Source organism: Haliaeetus albicilla, chromosome 6, assembly GCF_947461875.1.
Source record: "Haliaeetus albicilla chromosome 6, bHalAlb1.1, whole genome shotgun sequence".
In the NCBI taxonomy this organism is placed as follows: Eukaryota; Metazoa; Chordata; class Aves; order Accipitriformes; family Accipitridae; genus Haliaeetus; species Haliaeetus albicilla.
The window spans coordinates 23,591,782-23,611,841 of NC_091488.1; the positions used below are offsets into that span (position 1 = coordinate 23,591,782).

Consider the following 20,060-nt stretch of genomic DNA (forward strand, 5'->3'; position numbering starts at 1 on the left):
AAGGCCCAAGCTGTACCCAAGGGTTTATCCGAAAGGGTTAGTTAAAATCTTGAAACTTTGTGTGCAAACTTTTTTTTTCTTCCCCTAAACTGATCTGAATCATTTTTGAGGATACCATTGCTAATGCAGATGTTTCTGCAGGGTTAAATAACTCTGAAATCAAGCATTATAAAGTGAAAGAACTGAACAAGTGAAAATTTGTGTACAATCCAACTCCTAAATTACTTCTCTTTCCTTTGTTGCTCTCTACACCTGTGGCAAAAGAAATAATTTCCTCCTTACAGGCTGATCATTTCTGCAAGAATATACCTCTAGAACACAACAGAGAAAACAGCAAGAAACCAAGAAATATTTGTCATTAAGACCCATCCGGTGTGAATGAAGTATGTGATGCAGAGTAGTAAGCTTTCTGGAAGAAGCTGTGAAATTTTTTTTCCTAGTTAATTTAGTCCCTGTGTTTAGGCAATGACCTTCTCTGAATCCTTTCTTTCTTCTTTTGAAGGGGACTTTTATCTGCTGTAGCAGAGTTAGTTCAATGTGTTAATGCAAATCTGCAGTTGTGCCTTAATAGCTGGCAAATCAGTCAGTGTTTTAGTGCTCCTCTTGGAACACGCTGAGATGTCAAGTTTTTGAGCTTCATTTTTTACAGCTTTCTCTCACTACTAATTTCTGAACTACAAAGCAGAAATAATTTACCAGTGAAAAATGACAGAATGGACCACATTCTATAGCAGACAAGATAAGCATGGAAACATTAACTATGGGCTATTTTACCTTCTAACATCTTGGCAGCAGACAAGACTCCACTGTTAATTCTAAAGCAACATCTGCTATTTCAACTGTATAAATTGAATTCCAATTTTTCTGTCACAAATGACTGGAAATTAGATTTGTAAGCAAGTCTATTGGAATGAATCAGGCTAAGATACTACGTCATGTGAATAAATATAGGCAAGTTAGGCCTTTACAACCTTTCCACAAAGTCTGCCCCATGCTGCTTGAGAGATGAAAGAAAACATGAAGGAAAACATTGTTTCATTACAGGGCATCCAGAAAGGAAAAAAAGAAGAGCATATTATTGTATTTAGTCCTCCCTTCAGCATGAGACCAAAGATCTAACTAATTAATTTAATAAGATCTAAGAACTCATTCTTACTGTTTTCCATTACAAATGCTCAGACAAGTTAAGGTTTCAACCAACCCTGCCTGGCTATCCGCAGATGTGAAGGTGGAGTGCTTATAACCTTCCTTTCATGGAATATATCAGCTCCTTAATCCTTGACCCACCTTCCCTCACCAAAGCAGAACAGCCCAGACTCTGGTCAGAAGCAGGCACAGCAATAGGCAAAACACGTACTTGCCTTGGTGTCCTCAACCCACACCTTACATTCTCAACAGCTGCTTTCTTGCCTGTTGAGGGAAGAGTGCTGTGTTGAAGCAACAACTAACTGACAAAGACAGTTCTTCTCTCTTTTCCCACTTGCAAAACTGCAAGATTAGGTCTCCCCAGTTTCCTTAATGGAAACATCTCCAGGTTTGTTCTTTCTACCCCTCCTCCATACACTAGCTATACAAGATAGCTCTGGCCCTGTTCCCTCAGCCTTAGCAGCTCTAGTTGCCTACTGCAGAGAACCTGAACTGGCTGAAATTCCCTTGCACTCACTTTGTCTCACCAGCCCATTAGCTGAAGAAAGCAAGTACTTGTTCTAAGAAGTGCTAGTTACCATTTCCATCCATATGGACCAGTTTTCATCTTTGGGTGTCACACAGCAGCTCCATAGTAGAATGTTTTGACATTAACATTAAAACAAAGATAGCTTTTAGTTGAAATACTTGATACGTGGTTAAAAATTTTCTGCAGATAATTCTGCAGGACAAAAAAAACAATCTCCTTCAAGAAAAGGAGAAAAAGCAAATTCTCAGCTGGCATTTCAATCTATTGTTTCTCCATTATGTTTTAAAGATGATGCTTAATTAAACAGAAATACTAAGTTCCTTTAGGTCTGTCATGACAGAAGTTATAGCAAAATATCATTTAGAAACAAAAGTACCCAGCTCAAAGACTCACCCTGAGAGCATCAGGCTCAGTCCTAACTACACCCCCATAGGCCATGAGGGGCACAAAAGTTATCTTGAATAACACATATGACTCAGCTGCAGGTTTTGAAGATGTCAGGTAGAAGATAAGCTCGCTACTGGTAAATCCCATTGCTCTTCCTCTTGCACCTCAAACTAACCTACAGTCCAGGGTCCACTACCATTAGCATCCACCTAGATTAGTGGGGAAGAGCAGCTGCACATGCATAGCATATGTGAGGAAAGAACAAAGGAATGCACAAAGCCTGCAGTCCATTATGTTTTCATACTGTGACTTTTTTTCTTCCCAAGATAATAGATTCAGCAGAAACAAAGGAACATTTTGTACAAAGGAACGTGAAATATTTAACACTAATCAGAGTCCCAGAGGTCAGCATGAGGCTGGTGGAGGCCTCTGAAAATAAAGTAACAAAATAAAGACAAAAGGACTTAAGGGAAAGTGATCACAAAATAATAGCAAGACAGAAATCTACATAAATTAACCAAAATATTCCACTGGCTAGGTAATATTTCTCTGCCTGTGTTAAAGACTAGTCTTGGTCTTGAGCTTGTGTGAGCACATTGACCTCAGGGGATCTGTAACCAGCACGCAGGACACTGGGAACAATTTGTTTTCACGTGTCCCTGTGTCACAGGGTGCTCCACGCCAAGTCCCAGTAATGCACTTCAGAATGTGGCCAGTAAGAGGCTAAAAGGTATTAAATTTTCCTAATCACATTTTGATTCAAAGCTGACACGTCCTGTCAATTGCCCTTGATTGGGTTCAGCTGCTGGTCATGTTTTGATATATTATGTTACTGTTGTTGATGTTTTACTGCATCATATTTGTGTCCAGCTAGTGAATTTAATTTGGTTTTTTGATGATTCATACTACTTTTTTTAAAAAAATACTACTGTGATAAGCTTTCATAATTACATTCTGCCTTCATTTATGATAAAAGCAAATTACCATCTTCTCTCCCAAAGTTTGTAATATTGAAGACACATCATTCTCTAGTTGAGTCAGTATTCAAATCACAGCTGTTGCTCAGCTTATGCTCCTGAGCAGCTTAAGGAATTCCGCGTGCTCACAAATTTGCCATTCATATACAAACTGCTATACAGATAATATGCCAGCCTGTATCTGTAGTAATACCTTCATCGCTAACTCTTCCATAACTTAACAGCTACTTTTTCCTCCCATCCTCCTAATAACCAAGTCTGCAGAGAGAAGAGACATTCATTACCAATTCATACTTTTTCTGGTTTAGGGGTTATGCTTAATTCTCATAATACAGTTTCTCTAAAGTGATTTTTCTTTTGTGAAAAAAATTCAAAGGTTCCAAGTTCCTTTTAAGAGCTTATATATAATAACTGAGGTCACATTTGCCTATTAAGTAGCTGTACTTCAGGTAGATATGTGTGCAGGCAGACAGTTTGTATACATCATATCACATAGTAATTAGCATGTAGACAATGTCTAAGGTGGCTTAATAGTGGCCATCCCCAACCTCTCAAAAAAACTCATCTATTAGCCAGTCTTCTTACAATACTTGTCATAATGGAGTCCCTTTCTTGCTAAATTCTTAAGCATTAGCATGTAAAAATTATAGACATTTAGATAGCATATATAAAATGATAGCTAAAAAACAAATTCCTTCTATTCTCTCAAAGACAGGACAGATAATCTATCTTTAGCCATTAACCATCCCATATCTTCTGAATTAGCGAAGATGATGATAGAGGCCCTAAAACATCAGCCAAACAGCCATCTCTAGGGTTAATGCAACTCTTGCAGAAAGGGTAAACAGGGGACAACGGAGGTTGTAAGTAAAAAGAAAGTACTGTATTATACCATTCATACAGAGATTTAGTAGTTATGCAGAATACAAAGCTACACAAGAAGCATTTGTCCCAGTTCAGTCCCTGTCTTCTTTATTTTGTCTTTTGCCATGGGAAGTGATTTTCAGTTCATTTATTGTTGAAAGTGAGTTTTCACCTGCACATCAGCCTTTACTAGTTATGCTATTGTGTTTCCAAGCACTTTTGGGGACAAGGAGTTGACTTGATTATTCCTGAATAACAACTGTTCTCGGTAGACCCACAATAGCTACACTTTTACAAAACCAAGCAATCAGGAAGGAGGCAGTCTGTTTGTAAAAGAGCGTTGAGCAGTGCTGATTTGAGTATTAAAGAATACTGCTTATCATTAACACCTGAATTTTGCCATCTGGCTGAATACAAATACAATTAAAATGAAATCTGATAGCTTCCCTGCATATTGCAGTAAGATAGCTGGTTAGTAAAGTAGGTGCTTAAAAAACTATACATATGAACACTGATGACAAGTCTTGATCTAAATAGATTGTTCGGTGGGAGGTTTGTTAAAGCCTTTATGTCCTCAGAACCTGCACTGTTCTAGGCCTTGGGAATATGCAAGCAAGGATTCCTTGTCCTGCAAAACAGATAAGTTTGTCATTGTGTTGAATAAAGCACTGGGAGGATTTGTCTTCCCTAGAGCAGACTACAAGTTTGTCTGGATTTTCAAAATCAGGGTTGTGGTGTTTCAGACACAGGCTCATTCTTGATGTACTGAGAACTGGAATATCTGCCTGCACAAAAGGCTGCCATCCTCACCAAACAGCAATAGGATTATTGACTCATTTCACAAAGAAAATAACACACATGGCAGGGATCTCAGGCCACTGATAATGGAGCTGTAAAGAAGTAGCTTGATGTCTAAATCTCATTAGAAGGTAATCAACACTTCACCATCTACAATTACCCTTGCAGGAAAACATACGATTACAATTATGTAAATCAATACAGGGTAAGTGTCTTCAACTAGAAAATAAATATCCACTTTAATGAAACAGTTTTAGTCACTGATTTGAGTCATATGTCTGTGTCAAAAAAAAAATCTATAAAGTATTTCCCAAGTACTTCTTTTTCCCCCCCTGGTCAGATCATTAAAGCCCTGACAGTTTTCCTTTCATCTAAGTGAAACATACTTACTTTTTGGCATCAGCTCTTTTTCAGATATATAGCACATCATAAATTTAAAGCCTGAGATCCATTTAGCTTTTCCTGTAATAACTGTTTTCCTCTCTTCTGATCACATGAACTTTATGGGTATATATCACAGGGCTGATCATGGCAGACAGCCACTTGCTTCTATAAGGGGCCAGTGCACACCTGCACTGTCCTAAGGGTTCATGCAAAGTGCCAACATAGTTGCTGAGACAACCCCCTAAAAATTGCAAGTTGTCTTCACTTTTCCTATGTTAAGAAGGAACTGAGATTGTTGTCAGACTTATATTTTTCCCTTGTCTGTCTTTGAGAAGTCTAGCAACATCGCCACTGTGAGCAATGCAGGCTCCTTGGCATCACCAAACACGATGAGGACAATGCGCTTAGACACTTAGCACTGGCATCCACAGAGATGCTAGGCTTGCATTTCAGTGTGGTACAATCTGCATCTTCTCAACTGTCAATAAGAAAAAAGTCACCATGAGCATAGGACATGGAGCGCAAACATTTTCTTTTGCAATATATACTCAGGATCACAGTTTCCCTAACAATGAATTATGTTTGTTAAAAAAAAACCAAACAAAACAAAAAACCCACAGCAAAACTACCCAGAGTATAACACTCTTCATAGGTATAAATAACCCTGTTCAATTCCATGGACACAAGCAGGCAGGCCAATGATAACACCCAAATGTCAGTGGAACCTATTCGAGCCATATATAAAATAAGAGGAAACATGATGTGTTAGAAAGATCTACACTTCTACAGTCTGCTCCAGGATGTGGATTATTTACCCAGGACATAAAAAAAACCCAAACAAAAACCACACAACACACCACAAAACACTTACTGCTGAAGCTGTTAGCAGTGGTTTTGCTTGATAGTTTCCATTTTTCTGAAAAGTCTTATACACACACTAACATAAAAAATGTTTTATATATCACAGCCTAAAGACACACCAAGAGTGTTCCACCATTTCAGCTGTTTAATAAAAAAAAGCATAAATACTGACACAGACACTGGCAAGACTGGCAAATTAAGTCCCTTCATCAATAGTTTTCTGTGTAGCTGTGAAGACCAGAACAGATTTCCCAGATACTTTTAAGACAGACATAATATGGCAGCTAGTAATTTGTTGTTAGCATGTTGTGGAATAGACTTGACAAAAAATGTAGAGTCTGAATGGCTTAAGTATAATGTGTGCCAGCCGAGGGGGAGGGAATAATCTTATTCTACTGTCTCAAGCCAGCAAACATTTTCACACATACTTAATTTTATATATGTCAGTAGACTCCCTCAACAGGATTTCTCACAGGCATAAATTTAAGACTTCTGAGAGTTTATGCTGATTGTTCATTTCCTATTTTTGTCTTTAGAAGGAAATCATTCATAAATCTTTAGTCATTAAGATACACTCTTCATCAGTCATTATCCAGAGTAAGCAACATTCATTCTCTTACTCTTTCAGTGAAATTTGAATGCTTTTTTCCAAGTAAGTGTATTTTCATGGATTTGTTACCAAGATACCTGTATTTGCCACAGATGTAAGCAAAATTTATATGTATATGGATGTGAAATTATATTGATTTCCTTGGTTTATGGACTTAAAGTTTCCTAGGATGGAACACCTTATATGCATCTCAGTACAAGAGTGCAATAGAGTGCCCATCTTTTTGCAGTAGTTCCACAATTAAAAGAGAATGCAACACACAACCCTTTCTCATTCACCTTCTACTAAAAAAAAAAGTGGGAAAAGCCAATCCACATAGGATCTTAGAATTAGTGACAGTTCACTCAAGGCAAAACTAGAAGGGACCTTTAAGGGGAGGAGAAATAAGTTAGAATATTTTTCTCTTAGGGTAAATTATCCTTTATAATAAAGTCTAATGGAGGTAAAGCATATTTGGTTCATTCACATCACATATATACAACCCTGTTTGGGAAGAAACTTGAGATATATCCGAGTGGGATTCATCTCACCAAACTTTAGTTATTCACAATGTACCTGTCCATATCTGAGCTGGCTCACTGACCTCACTGCATAAACAACTGAAAGAAACAGGCATTTTTAGGGTGTATCTGCAGTATTTTCAAGATCTATGTTAAAATGAAATTAATCCCATTCTAAAAATACTGATTTTTTTTTTTTCCTTCACTGCTTATAAAGTGAGCCTAGAGTGATTAGCTGTATTCTGCGGCTACATTTAGTCAGAGCCTTACCAACTGTCTAGTTAGGACTCAGTATTTCTTAGGATTGCTTGGAAGCGAAGGTCCTACTGTCTTGTCAGTGGTGGGAGTGGGGACTGCTTCAGCAAGATACTCAATTTTCCAACTAGTAAGTGACAGGTATAAGTATGGGATTACAGTGTAGAAATTGCTATCAAGTCATTGCTGCATCTTACTTATTTCACATTACTACTATACATTCTTTTCTGATCCATGAGAGATTTGCAAAGAGAAAGTCATTATGAGAATTAGTTTCAAAAAATAGTGCTGCATAGAGCACTTTATGAACCAAAGCATGTTTTCCTGCATATATGTTAGAATCAAAAATTTTGATCTACACAGGATCAGAGCTGAACTACAGAGAAGTCAAGGTACAGAACATGACCAACAAGACAAGAGAGTTTTTTGCACCTAGATGCTACCCTGAGACAGCACACCAGCCTTGTTTCACTGGGAACAAGAAAAGCCATATGAAAGACAAGCAGACTGTCCATACTGTCCCACACGTTACCTATCATAGCTCCCTCCATGGTAGGTATTTTCTCTTGCACCCATTTGCCAAGTGGGGTCCTGGGACTTGGCAATCATGAGTTTGAGAATTGCAATGCCTTCCTCTACTCTACCTTTGAACAAGATTGTTGTATTCCTGGAAAAGTAGCATGCTCACCTGAGACAAAACACTAGAATTTTTCATCACTCCTTCCTTGGCCCCTGAACAGACCCTCAGCCTGGCTAACCTGCATAGCTGTTCCCCATCGGCAAGGTAAGCTTTACAGTGTTGATCAAGGGGGATTGCCTCTAATATAGAAGTCTGATTCCTGAAACTGATTTAAGTACTTTGGTATTTCTACCCTGCTATATAAGGACTCATCCACCATCACACATCTCAGGTTATCAAAACTGTATTCTCATCCATGATTCACAGCAGTTTACCTAATATCAAGAGTCTTTCCAAAGGGTATTATGGAATTTCTTGGTTAGGAGCAAGGCATGTTTATTAGAAACATGTATTATATCCAAGAGTCATCACCTCATTTCACTTTAAGAACCTAGATCATTGATTTGTCCCCAAGATGACATTGCTCAGAATAGGTACATAAGGAGAGGAATTAATAAAGAAGTCTAGGGGATTTTAGTGCACAACTTCCCTCACAGTTCTCAAAGGCTCAGCTTTAGTAATTACTGAGACCTACAACTGAACAAAAAGATCTTGTACCACCTGGGCATGCATGTCCATTAAAAGCTTTTCTAGTATGGAACCAAATGCTGGACATTCACAACAAAATGTTGTGTTCAATACACAGCTGTTGCATATGTATCCTGCAGATGAGACCGGCAGTGTTTTTTCAAATTATACTTTCTCAAATTCTGAGCTACAAATGTAGCTTAAAATTAGTAGTCCATGTCCAAAAAAAAAAGAAAAAAACAGATGAAGGTTTCATCTACAGAAACTACTTAAAGTCTGACAGACAAAACTCAGGTGTAATAAGCAGGCCAAGCCAATTGAACTAAATTAAATTGTGCCCTTTGGGAAAGGGTTTGTTATCTCTATTCAATTCATTACCAATGAAGATACTTCTTTAATTGTCTTACTTCACAATATTTTATGATCAACTCAAACCCAGTCATAAGCTGTGCAAATGAACATATCCACATCCTTAAAGATATCTGAAGCAAGTAAGCCTATAATTTAGGGCCAACTCCTGTGGTTTCATGACCCACCAAATGTTTTTCTTCCTTTAGTGTTTTATATATCCAAATACTTTTACACCAACAGATACATATTGCTTTAAAATACCATATCGGTATTTAATCTGCTATTGATGCATAGCAATAGCTAAAAGCAAAATTTAAAAAGCCATAGAAATACAAAAAGACAGCAAATGGCAGTCATTAAACTACAACATCTATGATTAATACATAGGCTGTTAAATTATTAGTAATAAGATTAGCTTGCATCTCTCCTGCCCAATAGATACTTAAAGTAATTGCATCTTTGCAAACTGCATTATCATCACTTCATGTTCTTCATGATGTCATGGGACAGCAAGGCAGACTCAGCAGTTTCTCCTGAGCCTGCTTTGACTTTTTTTCTTTAAGAATCAGTTCTCTGGCAACGCTAGATATTCTGATTTGGAGCTGTGAGCACTGCTCACAAAACAACCATCTAGCTACACTAAAAATTACAAAGCATTTGTATTACTTCTCTTCAACAACTCCCAAATTAAAGATTACAAAGAAATAACACATAAATATGACTTGTGTGATGCAAATAATCATTTTAATTTTATCATAGGAAAATTAACATACTTGGAAAAAGAAACAGAAAACCCTTACCTAAGAAAATGGCATTTTGAAAAGGTAGACCCATCCTTCTCTGCCCTCTTGACACTGCAGACAAAGTGGTTGCCATTTTGCAGTTATTGCTAGATCTGCCGCAAACTTACTGCGGCAAATGGGAATCTTTCCACAAGGTCCAACCAGCACTCAAGTCAGTTTCAGGAACAGTTTCTATGTGAGTGATAGGGATCATATATTTAACTTATTTGGAATGAGAGCAGTGAGATTTCCATTTATTCCAGAGCATCATGACTGATAAATTAGCAATTTTTCAGAAACAGGACTGTTTAAAATGTAGACTTACGATTTTAAATGTAAGCCTGTTTAAGTCCAAACTGTTGGTTCTTGTATAAGATAGACAGCTAAGCTAGATGGAAGTCAGGTGGACAGCACACACTGCCCAATAATTCAACAGTACTACTTCTTGTTTGAAAAAAGGCCAACTACTACTAGTTCTAGACCTATCCATGTGCAGGGGGCAGGATAGGGGTGTGGTCCTTGAGGGGGAAAAAAGTTCTCATGCCAGTATATCAAAATATTCTGGCATAAGCATACTAAATATCTTTGTCTGTTATTGTCTAGAGAATCTTCATCTAATGAATTCAACTTCAGCTAATACACTTGATACTTCATAAATAGTTCCTTCTCTAAGTGGCTTCAAATCTTCTCCTGTATTCTACCAGCCAAGTATCAGCTGCATAATACAGTGACACAAGATTCATCACAAGCTTTGAAACACTTCAGGGAAATATGGGGTAGAGCCTGTATTCCTTCAAAACCCCAAAGCCTTACATGCACCTAGGAACAGTTTGCCTAAGCAATATACACATATTGCACATTGTTTTAAAAGGTGGACCTTTACTCACTTTGCTACGTGTCACTTAAAGGCAGAAGCTTCAGCTAAAAGATTAAGGGACTGCGTTTCCTCAGCCACACATGAGACTCCTGCACTAAGACTACTAATGCAAAATGCATCTCGTGGATGAGTAATCTTCACTAGTCCTTAAAATAACAAGTGTTACACAGTATTCATAAAAATTGTTAAACTAAGAGCTTTGCTGTATCATATATAGGACTGTACAATTCACATTGTAACAGAGGTAGAGGAAATATTTCAGGGTACACTTCATGCAGGCAAGCTTTTTCAAAATGTTGGAAGTACTGCTACTTAGCTATTGTTTCCTAGAAGATAATAGTTTCACCAAAAGCCCAACAGCACATCTCAGTTCTGCATATGAACTTTCTTCAAATAAGACATCACCAAAATGGTCAGTAACTGTACTCCATCAGCAACTAAGAAAATTATCTGAATTCAGCAACTAAATGTTTGCTACAAAAAAAGCCTACAAAAAAGTTTCCTTGACATGCTACCATTACAGCCTCTGCAACAACTGCATACAAATAATTTGCTTGTTCTGGAATCGGTTTGTAAAGAGACATGGTCTCACCCACACATACTGAAATTTACACACACAACTTGTTAACAAGTGCAGTCAAGTGTGTAAATCTTTGTTTCAAGACAAATGTATGGATGTGCTTGCGCACGCAACATGCCTCTGAGAGCCTGTTAGCTTTAGCTTGGAGGGTTTGACCCAAAGTGCAATTAAAAATAGCCTTTTCATTGAATTTAGCAGCTTCTGAGCACATGCACCTGTGTGCTGGAAACACACAATGTGATCCTACAGCTCTTAAATTAAACCTAAGCTCAAATGTTAGATATAGATTTCTGAAGTATTGTCTTCCTCTGGGTTTTGAGAGTTGTAGCTATACCTACGCGTAACAAAACTATTTGTGCTGTATGCTCTTAAAAGTTTGCTTTGTCCTCCTAACTATTTTACAGGCAAAGAAAAAGTATTCCTGTATAGACGCAAACCAATCTCAGCGGGAGCTGTTCCTCAGAAAGACATCGTAGCAAGTACACGCTCTATCTTTTCAAACAATTAGAACGGAGCTACGTTGTGCAGGCAGGCAGGCAATCAATCGAGTCTAAAAATCTGCCTGGGCAAGACAACGCCGTGCTGGCAGGAACGGACTTGAGAGTGCTGCAGGCGTTGGACAGCCTAGCTCTCCGTCTCTGAAGAGCCAAGCCTATAGCTGCTTCCAGCTCCCACGGGTGCACCGGTGAGCCCCAGTCGGCCCCTGCCGGGCCGGCACACGCTTACAGAGGCCGGGGCGGCGGAGGCAGCTGCTCGGTAGCCGCCGAGGCGGAGGCGGGCCAGCTCAGCTCTCGCGGCGCGCCCCCAACACGCGGGTCATTTAACGAGTGGCTTAGGTGCCAGCTCTTCCCCTCCGTGATTCCCGCTCCCCTGAGCGCTGAGGTCCCACACCGGCCCCGGCACCGACGCCGGACGCCACCGGCCCCGCGCCGCCCGCCCGCCCCCGGCGCCGGCCCCGCGCACTCACCGCTGAGGACGCGCCCGGCGAGCCCCCCGGGCCCGCACAGCACGGCGGCCGCCAGCACCGCCGCCAGCCCCAGCCCGCCTCCGGACCCCATGGCGGCGGTCCCGCTGCCGGCTCCCCTCCGAGAAGCAGCTCAGGGCAGGCCGATGCCCGCCGGCGGGGAAGGGGCGCCCAGCCGGCTCGGCTCCGCGCCGCTGCCCGCCACCGCCTCCCCCTCTGCGCCACGGCCCTGCCTATATCTGCTCCCCCCCCCCGCCCCCCCACCGCCGAGGGCCGGCCCAGGCGGGCGGGCGGCCGGCACCGCCTCCGCGCCGCCCCCCCCCCGCCGCCCCCCGGCAGGCCCCGACGGCGGCCGGACCCTGCCGCTGCCCCTGCCCCAGCCCCGCCGCGGGGGCGGGCCGGGGGCGGGGGTAGCGCCCGGGGGGGGGGGGGGGGGCCGGCTGCGCGGAGGGTCCCGCCCGGCTGCGCGGAGGGTCGCGGGCGTGGGCCGTGGGTCCCGCCGCGCCGCAGGCCGGTGTCGGGCGGGCAGCGGAGCGGTTCCCGAGGAGCGCCCGCCCCCCTCCGCCGGCCGCCGCGGAGCCGGGCAGACAGCGGCACCGGTGCCCCGTGCGCGGCATCCGGCTCGCTGCCGTCGGGGCTGTCACCGTCCGCTGCGGGCTCGAGGCCTGGGGGGGCGGCTGCCGTCGAGCCCCAGGCTGCCGGGCCGTGCGGGGTTAGTAACTGTCTTAGCGGCTGGTGAATGGGGTCGAGACCCGGGTCCGCGTGAAAGGCGTTATAGACTTCTCCTCGTCTGTGTTTCCCCTAGCAAGAAGAGAAACGCGCTCCTGCCAACTTAAAAACGTATAAATATATATCCATATATACAGGTGTATATATATATATACTGGAAAGTCCCCTCTTCTCACTGCCCTAGAAGATACTGTAGTCAGATTCACGTTGCTGTCACTCTGGAAATACACTGTGGCAGTTCTTTGGGCCTCTTCAAAGAACCGCTTTAAAGACTTTGTTCTTCAGGGTCATGTTGTTAAGGTTTTTTTCTACAAATACAGTTTGTAGATTTCTTTTATTACTTGTGGACTTGTGAGTGCTTTGCTTTTAAATGGGATAGATCATTACAGATAGGTTTAAAGGACATCTTGTATGCAAATTATTTGATGGTTTGCCAGTCAACTTCATCTTTCTCAGAACTCAGCTAGAGATCATATATATATATATATATATATATATATGGCATATTGGTAAGTCATTTTCTCTTTGGATGTTTATAGCCAGGTTTTGAAGTCAATACGTCTTCAGATTACTATGGATTTTAAAACACTCGATGGATTTCCTAGCTGCCTTAAAGCTACCTGAGATCAACTTCTTACTAAAAAAACCATGAAGTTTATAAGTAGCAATGGAAAATTATTTCAAGCACTGCTGTGTTTTGCTACCAACTTGTTTGATTTAATAGCAGAGTTATTTATTTGTTTGACTGATACAGATTTTTTCCAGGTGGATTTTAGGCTTCCAAGCCAATAATTAATTTTTTTCTACATCTATGGGCAAGTTGAGCTGTGATCTAAAACTGGCTGTACTGAACAATATGTTCTGAAATAGAGAAGTTACCTTAAATCTCCAAGGCATCTGAGATTCAACCTTTTCTGCATGTAAAGCTGATGGTATGCAGAAAGAGAAGTGTATGACCAAAACCTATAATTAATACAATGAGAATTTGAAAACATTTTTGGTAATCAGAGCCTTTCAGCTCTGGACGTTTTTAACCTACTCCTGTGTTGCAAATATGAGGGAGTTCAAGTTTGCCTGAATTATCTTTGATCCCAAGTGATGTCCAGCCAAAGGAGGTGGGGAAAATTAGAAACACATTACAAGTTTTCCAGAGTGTGAAGTCTCCTACTGTCTCAGAAATGACATATGGATAGTAAGGGATGAAACCCTCCAAACTGGTGGGAATCTTATGTTGAATACCAGCCACAGAAACTGAAAAGGTCATCTTCTTTTTTCTTACGCCTTTGCAAAACTTTGTTAGCTTGCCAGCTCCTAAAGCCATGTTGAAATGAAATAGTTGTATATTCGCACAACTAAAGTAACTCTCCAGGCATCCACAACACCATCTCTTTTCCAGTGGACGTAACAGCATGCAGAGGGAAACAAAACAAATTCTGTCTTTAGGAAATTATGCAGCATTTTTTGGACATGGTTTATGCTGGTTTATTAGCCAAAATTGTATATACAGTGACTTTTCCTGGCATTCTGCTGATCTTTGCTGCACATCTCATCACACAATTCTCTTGGGGGGGGGGGGGGGGGGGGGGGCGGGGAGAATAAGTGCGGTTGTGTTGAGACCAAACTGCATTTTCATAATTACCTGCACAAAATTTCCAGGCTTGTCTTCATCTTACTTGCAGCCACTTACTGCTTGCTTTCCTTCAGAAAGAAAACACAGAGCCCTGCAATACTGCATCAGAGGAGCTTTTCTTAGCAGTGCCAATTCACACCAGCTAAGAAGCTACCCGTTAATCTGTCTACTTCTTCCCATCCCTTTCATAGTCAAAATATATTCCATTTTTTTTCAGGAGATGGTGATTTCATTTTCAGTTAAAAATAGTTGCTTCCCAGACCTGGCAACTGCATAATTTGCAATTGTTCATCTGGGCCTTCTAAACAATGGAAACAGGACTCACTGCTGCGACCAGGCATATGGTCTTTATAATACATTCACTCTGTTGATACTGTGGTTTCATCTGCAATGTATGAACATAAGACATGGTGGCATCGTGAAGCAACTGAGCAACCTAGAATTTCAACAAATAATTGTATTAGTATACAATTATATAAATATTAATTTATTAAATGATATTAAATATATAACTATTAATTATTAAATTCTAATAAATATTAATATAAATAATTCAATAATTGTATTACCACTCAAAAACCTAGCAATGCATATTTCAAGGTTCTGGTACCCAGAATATGAATAACTTCTAGTGCATTAGAAGTTTGCAATGATTATTGCAAAATCCTGATGACTTGTATGTCCGTGAAACGACTCTTTGAAAGGTGGACTGTCTTTTCTCTGGTATCATTATTTTGCCACATCGCAAGTTTTTATTTCCTAACCTGGAGAATACAAAATTAGTAATAGAATAATTTATCTGAACATAAAGCTTTCAAAACATTGCTATCTTCAAGTCAGGACTAGGTAATTTTCTAAGGTAACTTCTAGTCTAAGTCAAATTATTTGCCAAATCACAGAAGAAAATGGGTAAACTTGAGAGGTTTTTTTCCATAAGGTAGCTAAATCATTGGATAACTTAATGGTATTTAGCCTATGAATTTGTGAATAAATATGATCATTAAATGCTGATGTGTTTCTCCATATTGCTTTTTGAACACTTTAAAGACCAGATTTGGGCACTCTTATTGAGTATCACTAATAAATTTTTAAACAAGCCTAGAAGGGAAAAAAAGGAAATTAAGTTGGAATAGTTCCCCTCTAGGGTGGCTTAAGAGTTCCTCTATTTTACCATTCACCAAAGTGGTAGTGCTCTATACTTCACTTTCATGAAATACTGTTTAAAATCTGAGATACAGCTCTTTGCTCAGTTCATTTCTCAGCAATGATTATTTTAATTTTCTTTTTAGTTTTCCGACTCATATCTAAAATTCTTCTGTCACTTGGTCATGAGTCTAGATGATGCGGTCTCTGAAGCTGCCCTGGTATACAACTGAAAGTAGGAGGAGAAAAGAATTTTGTACATTTACCATGTGCAATGGCTTGCACATGGATAATTTATTAAATAACTTTGCTAGAGCTCTATCAATTTGGTATCTCATTGGCTTCCAAAAATGGTTTAAGCTACTTAGCTTCTCCTGCCAATTTTCTTGGGACTATAATAGCATTATATTTTTAATGTTTTTTTTTTTTTTATTCTGTAGTTATGGAAAAGAATTCAGTACAGATGCTAAAAACATTTGAGAAGATGTAAGATGTACTAGAGGACAGAAGGGATTAGAGAAATTTTAAGCTTCCTTCACCCCCCCTTTAGCAGCATCTGAGGTACCATCCACCCATAAAGTTAATGCGAGTCAAAAGATAAAGAGGAGCAGGAGAGAGGAGAGAAGAAAGGAAATGTACCATCATTCATTATTCAAGTATCTAAAAATGTATCTCTAGCCTGCACAATATGGTGCCGCTTAGAAATTCTGAAACTACCTGTGAGTTAGTGGTCTGTGTAGCTGGGGCCAGCGAGGCGCTCTGGCTTGAATTGCGATACCCCAGTTAGAATGGCACTGTTCCTGCCTTAATCTGTCCAGCTCTGAAGCCAGCTAATTCAGCGCTAACTCAGGTATTTCTGCATAGTGCTGCATTGCACAGTGCAAAATGCCATTGTGGCTGTACATGCAATGCAGTATGACTGACAGTTACACCAAGTTCTGCCAAGGAGGACCAAAGTAATTTAATTTCCTTCAATTATAATCCATTTAGATGTAATATATAGCAGAAGTAGCTTTAAAAAAAAATGAACAAAACCTTTTAGATAAACAGAGTTTCTTAAAGGTCACAGGACATTTTTTACATATTAGCACAAAATTTGTAAGTTCACAGATTTTTTAAACATTCTTAACTGTGATCTATTGTATCTACTAAAATAACATCCTTCTCCGCCCCCTGCCCCTTAAAGTCCCGTTAAAGCTAGCTGTTCAGCAGAATCTTCATGGCTACAGACCCAATTTATTAGTCTTTCTTGGGTTTGGATCAGACTAATCAATAGAATGAAACTGTGCATGTTGATTAAGCCTAATTCTCAAACCAGATGCAAAATACTAACTCTAAGTGAGCAGCAGTTCTGTCCCAAACCAAGATAGTAAGTCGTGTTTCAAACTGCCAAGATGAGCATTTTGGCAACTCTAAAGCTTTATTATGAAAACATATTCAAGGCAAGGAGGTAACTGAAAACAACTGTTGTTAGAAAATTCATCTTTCTGGGTAGAAATAGTGGTTCACCAGAATTCACAGGTGAGTCAAATTTCTAGCCACTTCTTTCTCTGTCCTCTCAGGGGAAGCAGCAAGTGCTCAGCAATATTCTCTCAAAAAGTGTGCCCATCTTCAAAGGCCAGGTGGCCTCTACTGGAGGATATTAAGTTACACCTTTGGGTGAGCACATGCATCTTTGTATCTTTACTTGATTTGCCTGAATGAGAACTTAAATCCTGGTTATTGGTGTTCGTCCATGTAGCAAATTTGTGAGAGTAGAAGTATGAATATTATTCTTTCTCTGTGTTACCCTGTTTTCCCTGTGTATCAGAGATGATAATAGGACCTCATTTGAATGCTAGGGTCTCTATGTATTACAGATACCAGCAGTATTTACATAAGCCTTGCCACTGTACCCTGCCTGAAAGATGCACTGCACATTTCCTTTTTGCTGTGACCTTTGTGATTGTCTGATCTTATTTTGTGCTCATATATTTTATCCAAACCTTTGTGATCTGGAATTTTCTATACTTTCTGGAGAGTAAGTTTGTTCAGGAATGTCACGAGATTCACTCATCAAGTTTTCAGACCTTGTTTTTACTGCTTACTTTTAACCACTATTGTGACAATTGAGCAGGACAGGTTTGCTAAGAGGGTCAGTCATGTGCTTGTGTGAAGCAGTAACCATGTGAGAGGGAGTACAGATTTTATCTTGTACTTCTTTAGTCAAAGTGTCATTTTCTCCTAAAAACTTTATCTGCTTGTTAAAGCATGACTACTAGGCCAACACACCCATTCTTTCCTTCTCAGCTGCTTTCAGGAATTTGAAAAGAAAATGTGATTCAAAGAATCTGTGGTAACCAATAAAGATTGATGACTATTAGGTCTGCTCAGCAGTAGAGGTTGCCTGACAGTCCCAGGATCCTTCCTTTCCCTGTGGAACCTGAGCTATGGGTTGTGTTTTGCTGTTTCTCCTTACCAGTGGAGGTATGGCTACCTGCCAACAGAAGGGGTTCGTCTAGGCTGTTGGAGACACAGTGAGCATCGCGTATTATTTTTCAGGATGTAGTGATGTTTCCTTTTAAGCACTTTCTTGCAATGCATTTCTCAGTTTTTCTCAGCTCTACCAGGGCTTATTCTGTTCCTCTACTCCTTACCCTGTTATCCTAACTTGATAATTCTGAGTGTTACTGCAAGTATCCTGCAATGTTACCCTGTCTCAACCCTCTTCTTTCAACACTAGGTTTCCCTAACTGCTGATACTGAGTCCTGCAGCTCATTCTTGCTCCTCCTCGTAAGTCTGAATCATGTTCCGTAAGCCCTGTAATGCTGTGAAAGCAACTCTGTAGTGCTGCTTAGTCCTGATCTCCTCCTAAGAGCAATGATATGGCCACACACAGACAACCTTTTTGTTCCCTGCCACACCTTTCTTTTTCATCTCAATTCACCAGTAAGCCTAGTTTCCTTTTCAGGTTCTGCTGCCTCCTAATGCTGAGACACGGGATCTACATGTCAGCTGAAGAAGTTAGAGTACTCAGGCAGCTGTGAGTGATAGGGATGTCTTCTCTCTCCCCTTCTCTGGGAAGGATTTAATGTTTCTTAAGTAGAACAAGGAGTCCTGCCTGTCATGCAATGTTTGCTTTTGTCAATGTCTCAACTTTTCAACGACCTAAGTAGCTCTAATGCAAATCAGCATTTGAGAGGGGGAGAAAAAAAAAAAAAAAAAAAAAACAACAAACAAAAAAACCCAAAACACCAGAACACTTTTGTTTCACAACCTTTATCTGTTTCCTAATGTGTTCTGATCAAATCATGCAATCTGTTAGCAAGAACTCTAACCAACCTTACAGCTTTGTGTTATGAAATTTGTAGTGCACCTGCTTCTATCTCTTCCAAGCAGAAGAAAGTGGCAATCTTGATGCTGCCAATGTTACTCAAAGTCTACCTCATATAAGTAGCTGTTTGAGTCTGTTCCTCCTGGCCTGGATAGGTCAGCTCACATCTCTTAGCCAGCCTGCCTGATGAGTTTGCCTCTGATACAGAGGGAGTGATAGAGGATGTCTTGCGTGTTGTGTCAAAGCTGACCAAACTATGCTTAATGTCAGGCTGGATACACTCACAGTGCAAGACATAAGCGTGTGTGCAGACATGATTTCTTGCACCTCCACTGGCTCAACTGTGTGGACTGTAAGTTAATGGAGTCATGACCAAGTGAAGCAGAAATGTAAGAGCAAAGGGAAAGGGACATCAGAAATATACAGGAGTGAGATTGTCTTGTGCTGCTCCAGAGGCTGTTGTACTTGGATGTCAGCAGCTGACATTTCAAGTTTTTCTCACTGCCCTTCTGATCCATGCTTGCCAGCAATGACAATATTACTTAGAAAACCTCGAACTAGAAATATAGTTCCTGGGAGAAAATTGTTATCCTTCTTTTAAGGGCCACTCCAAACTTCCTTAGAAGAAGAGGCCTGACACAGGAAGGTTATCTTACACTAGCACTATTTAGTCAGTGCTTCCCAAACTTGTTTGAACTTCCAGGCTGGCAAGACCTATCTCCTTGGGACAGAAGCTGAAGTAAGAAATCCCTGAATCTCTGACCTGCATTTCCTTGTTGGTCTTGCAAAGGCTCATAGCTTGAAATTTTTACACTGCCTCCCAGCTCATGACATCCTCATGTGCAGGCACAAGATCTGATCAGCTTCTGTCACTTAAGCCCAAGTTTCCACTAAGAAAGAGCTCCATTTAGGCCTGGGAGGGGACAACCTGGATGATACTCTGGAGTATGACTTCTCTGACCCAGATATGAGGAGAGAGAGGCCAAGGTCTCAGACCCTGCAGGCTGTAGTGTGGCTTAGGTCTTTAATTCCTCTCTGTGAGAAAGAATCGTCTCAATTCTCAGGCTTCGATACTGACGATTAACAGTCAGGTGCCGCTGCCCTTACTACTTTTGTCTTCTTCATTCCTGCACCCAAACAAGTTTCCTGCATAAAACAGTCCTTCGGAGCTC

General features: G+C 40.6%; 1 protein-coding gene across 4 annotated transcripts in view; it reads right to left on the minus strand.

Moving 5' to 3' along the window:
- The window catches only part of CHODL (chondrolectin), a 28,225-nt gene extending 15,916 nt beyond the window's left edge, over positions 1 to 12,309 (minus strand). For 2 of the 4 annotated variants that reach the window (XM_069785324.1, XM_069785321.1), the window contains exon 1: positions 12,076 to 12,308. In XM_069785324.1, coding sequence (XP_069641425.1) covers positions 12,076 to 12,166 — 91 coding nt within the window. In that variant the 5' untranslated portion in view covers positions 12,167 to 12,308. Of the gene's footprint in view, positions 1 to 12,075 lie in introns of all 4 variants that reach the window. The other 2 variants (XM_069785322.1, XM_069785323.1) reach the window with 1 other exon arrangement.
- Positions 12,310 to 20,060: the final 7,751 nt, after the last annotated feature.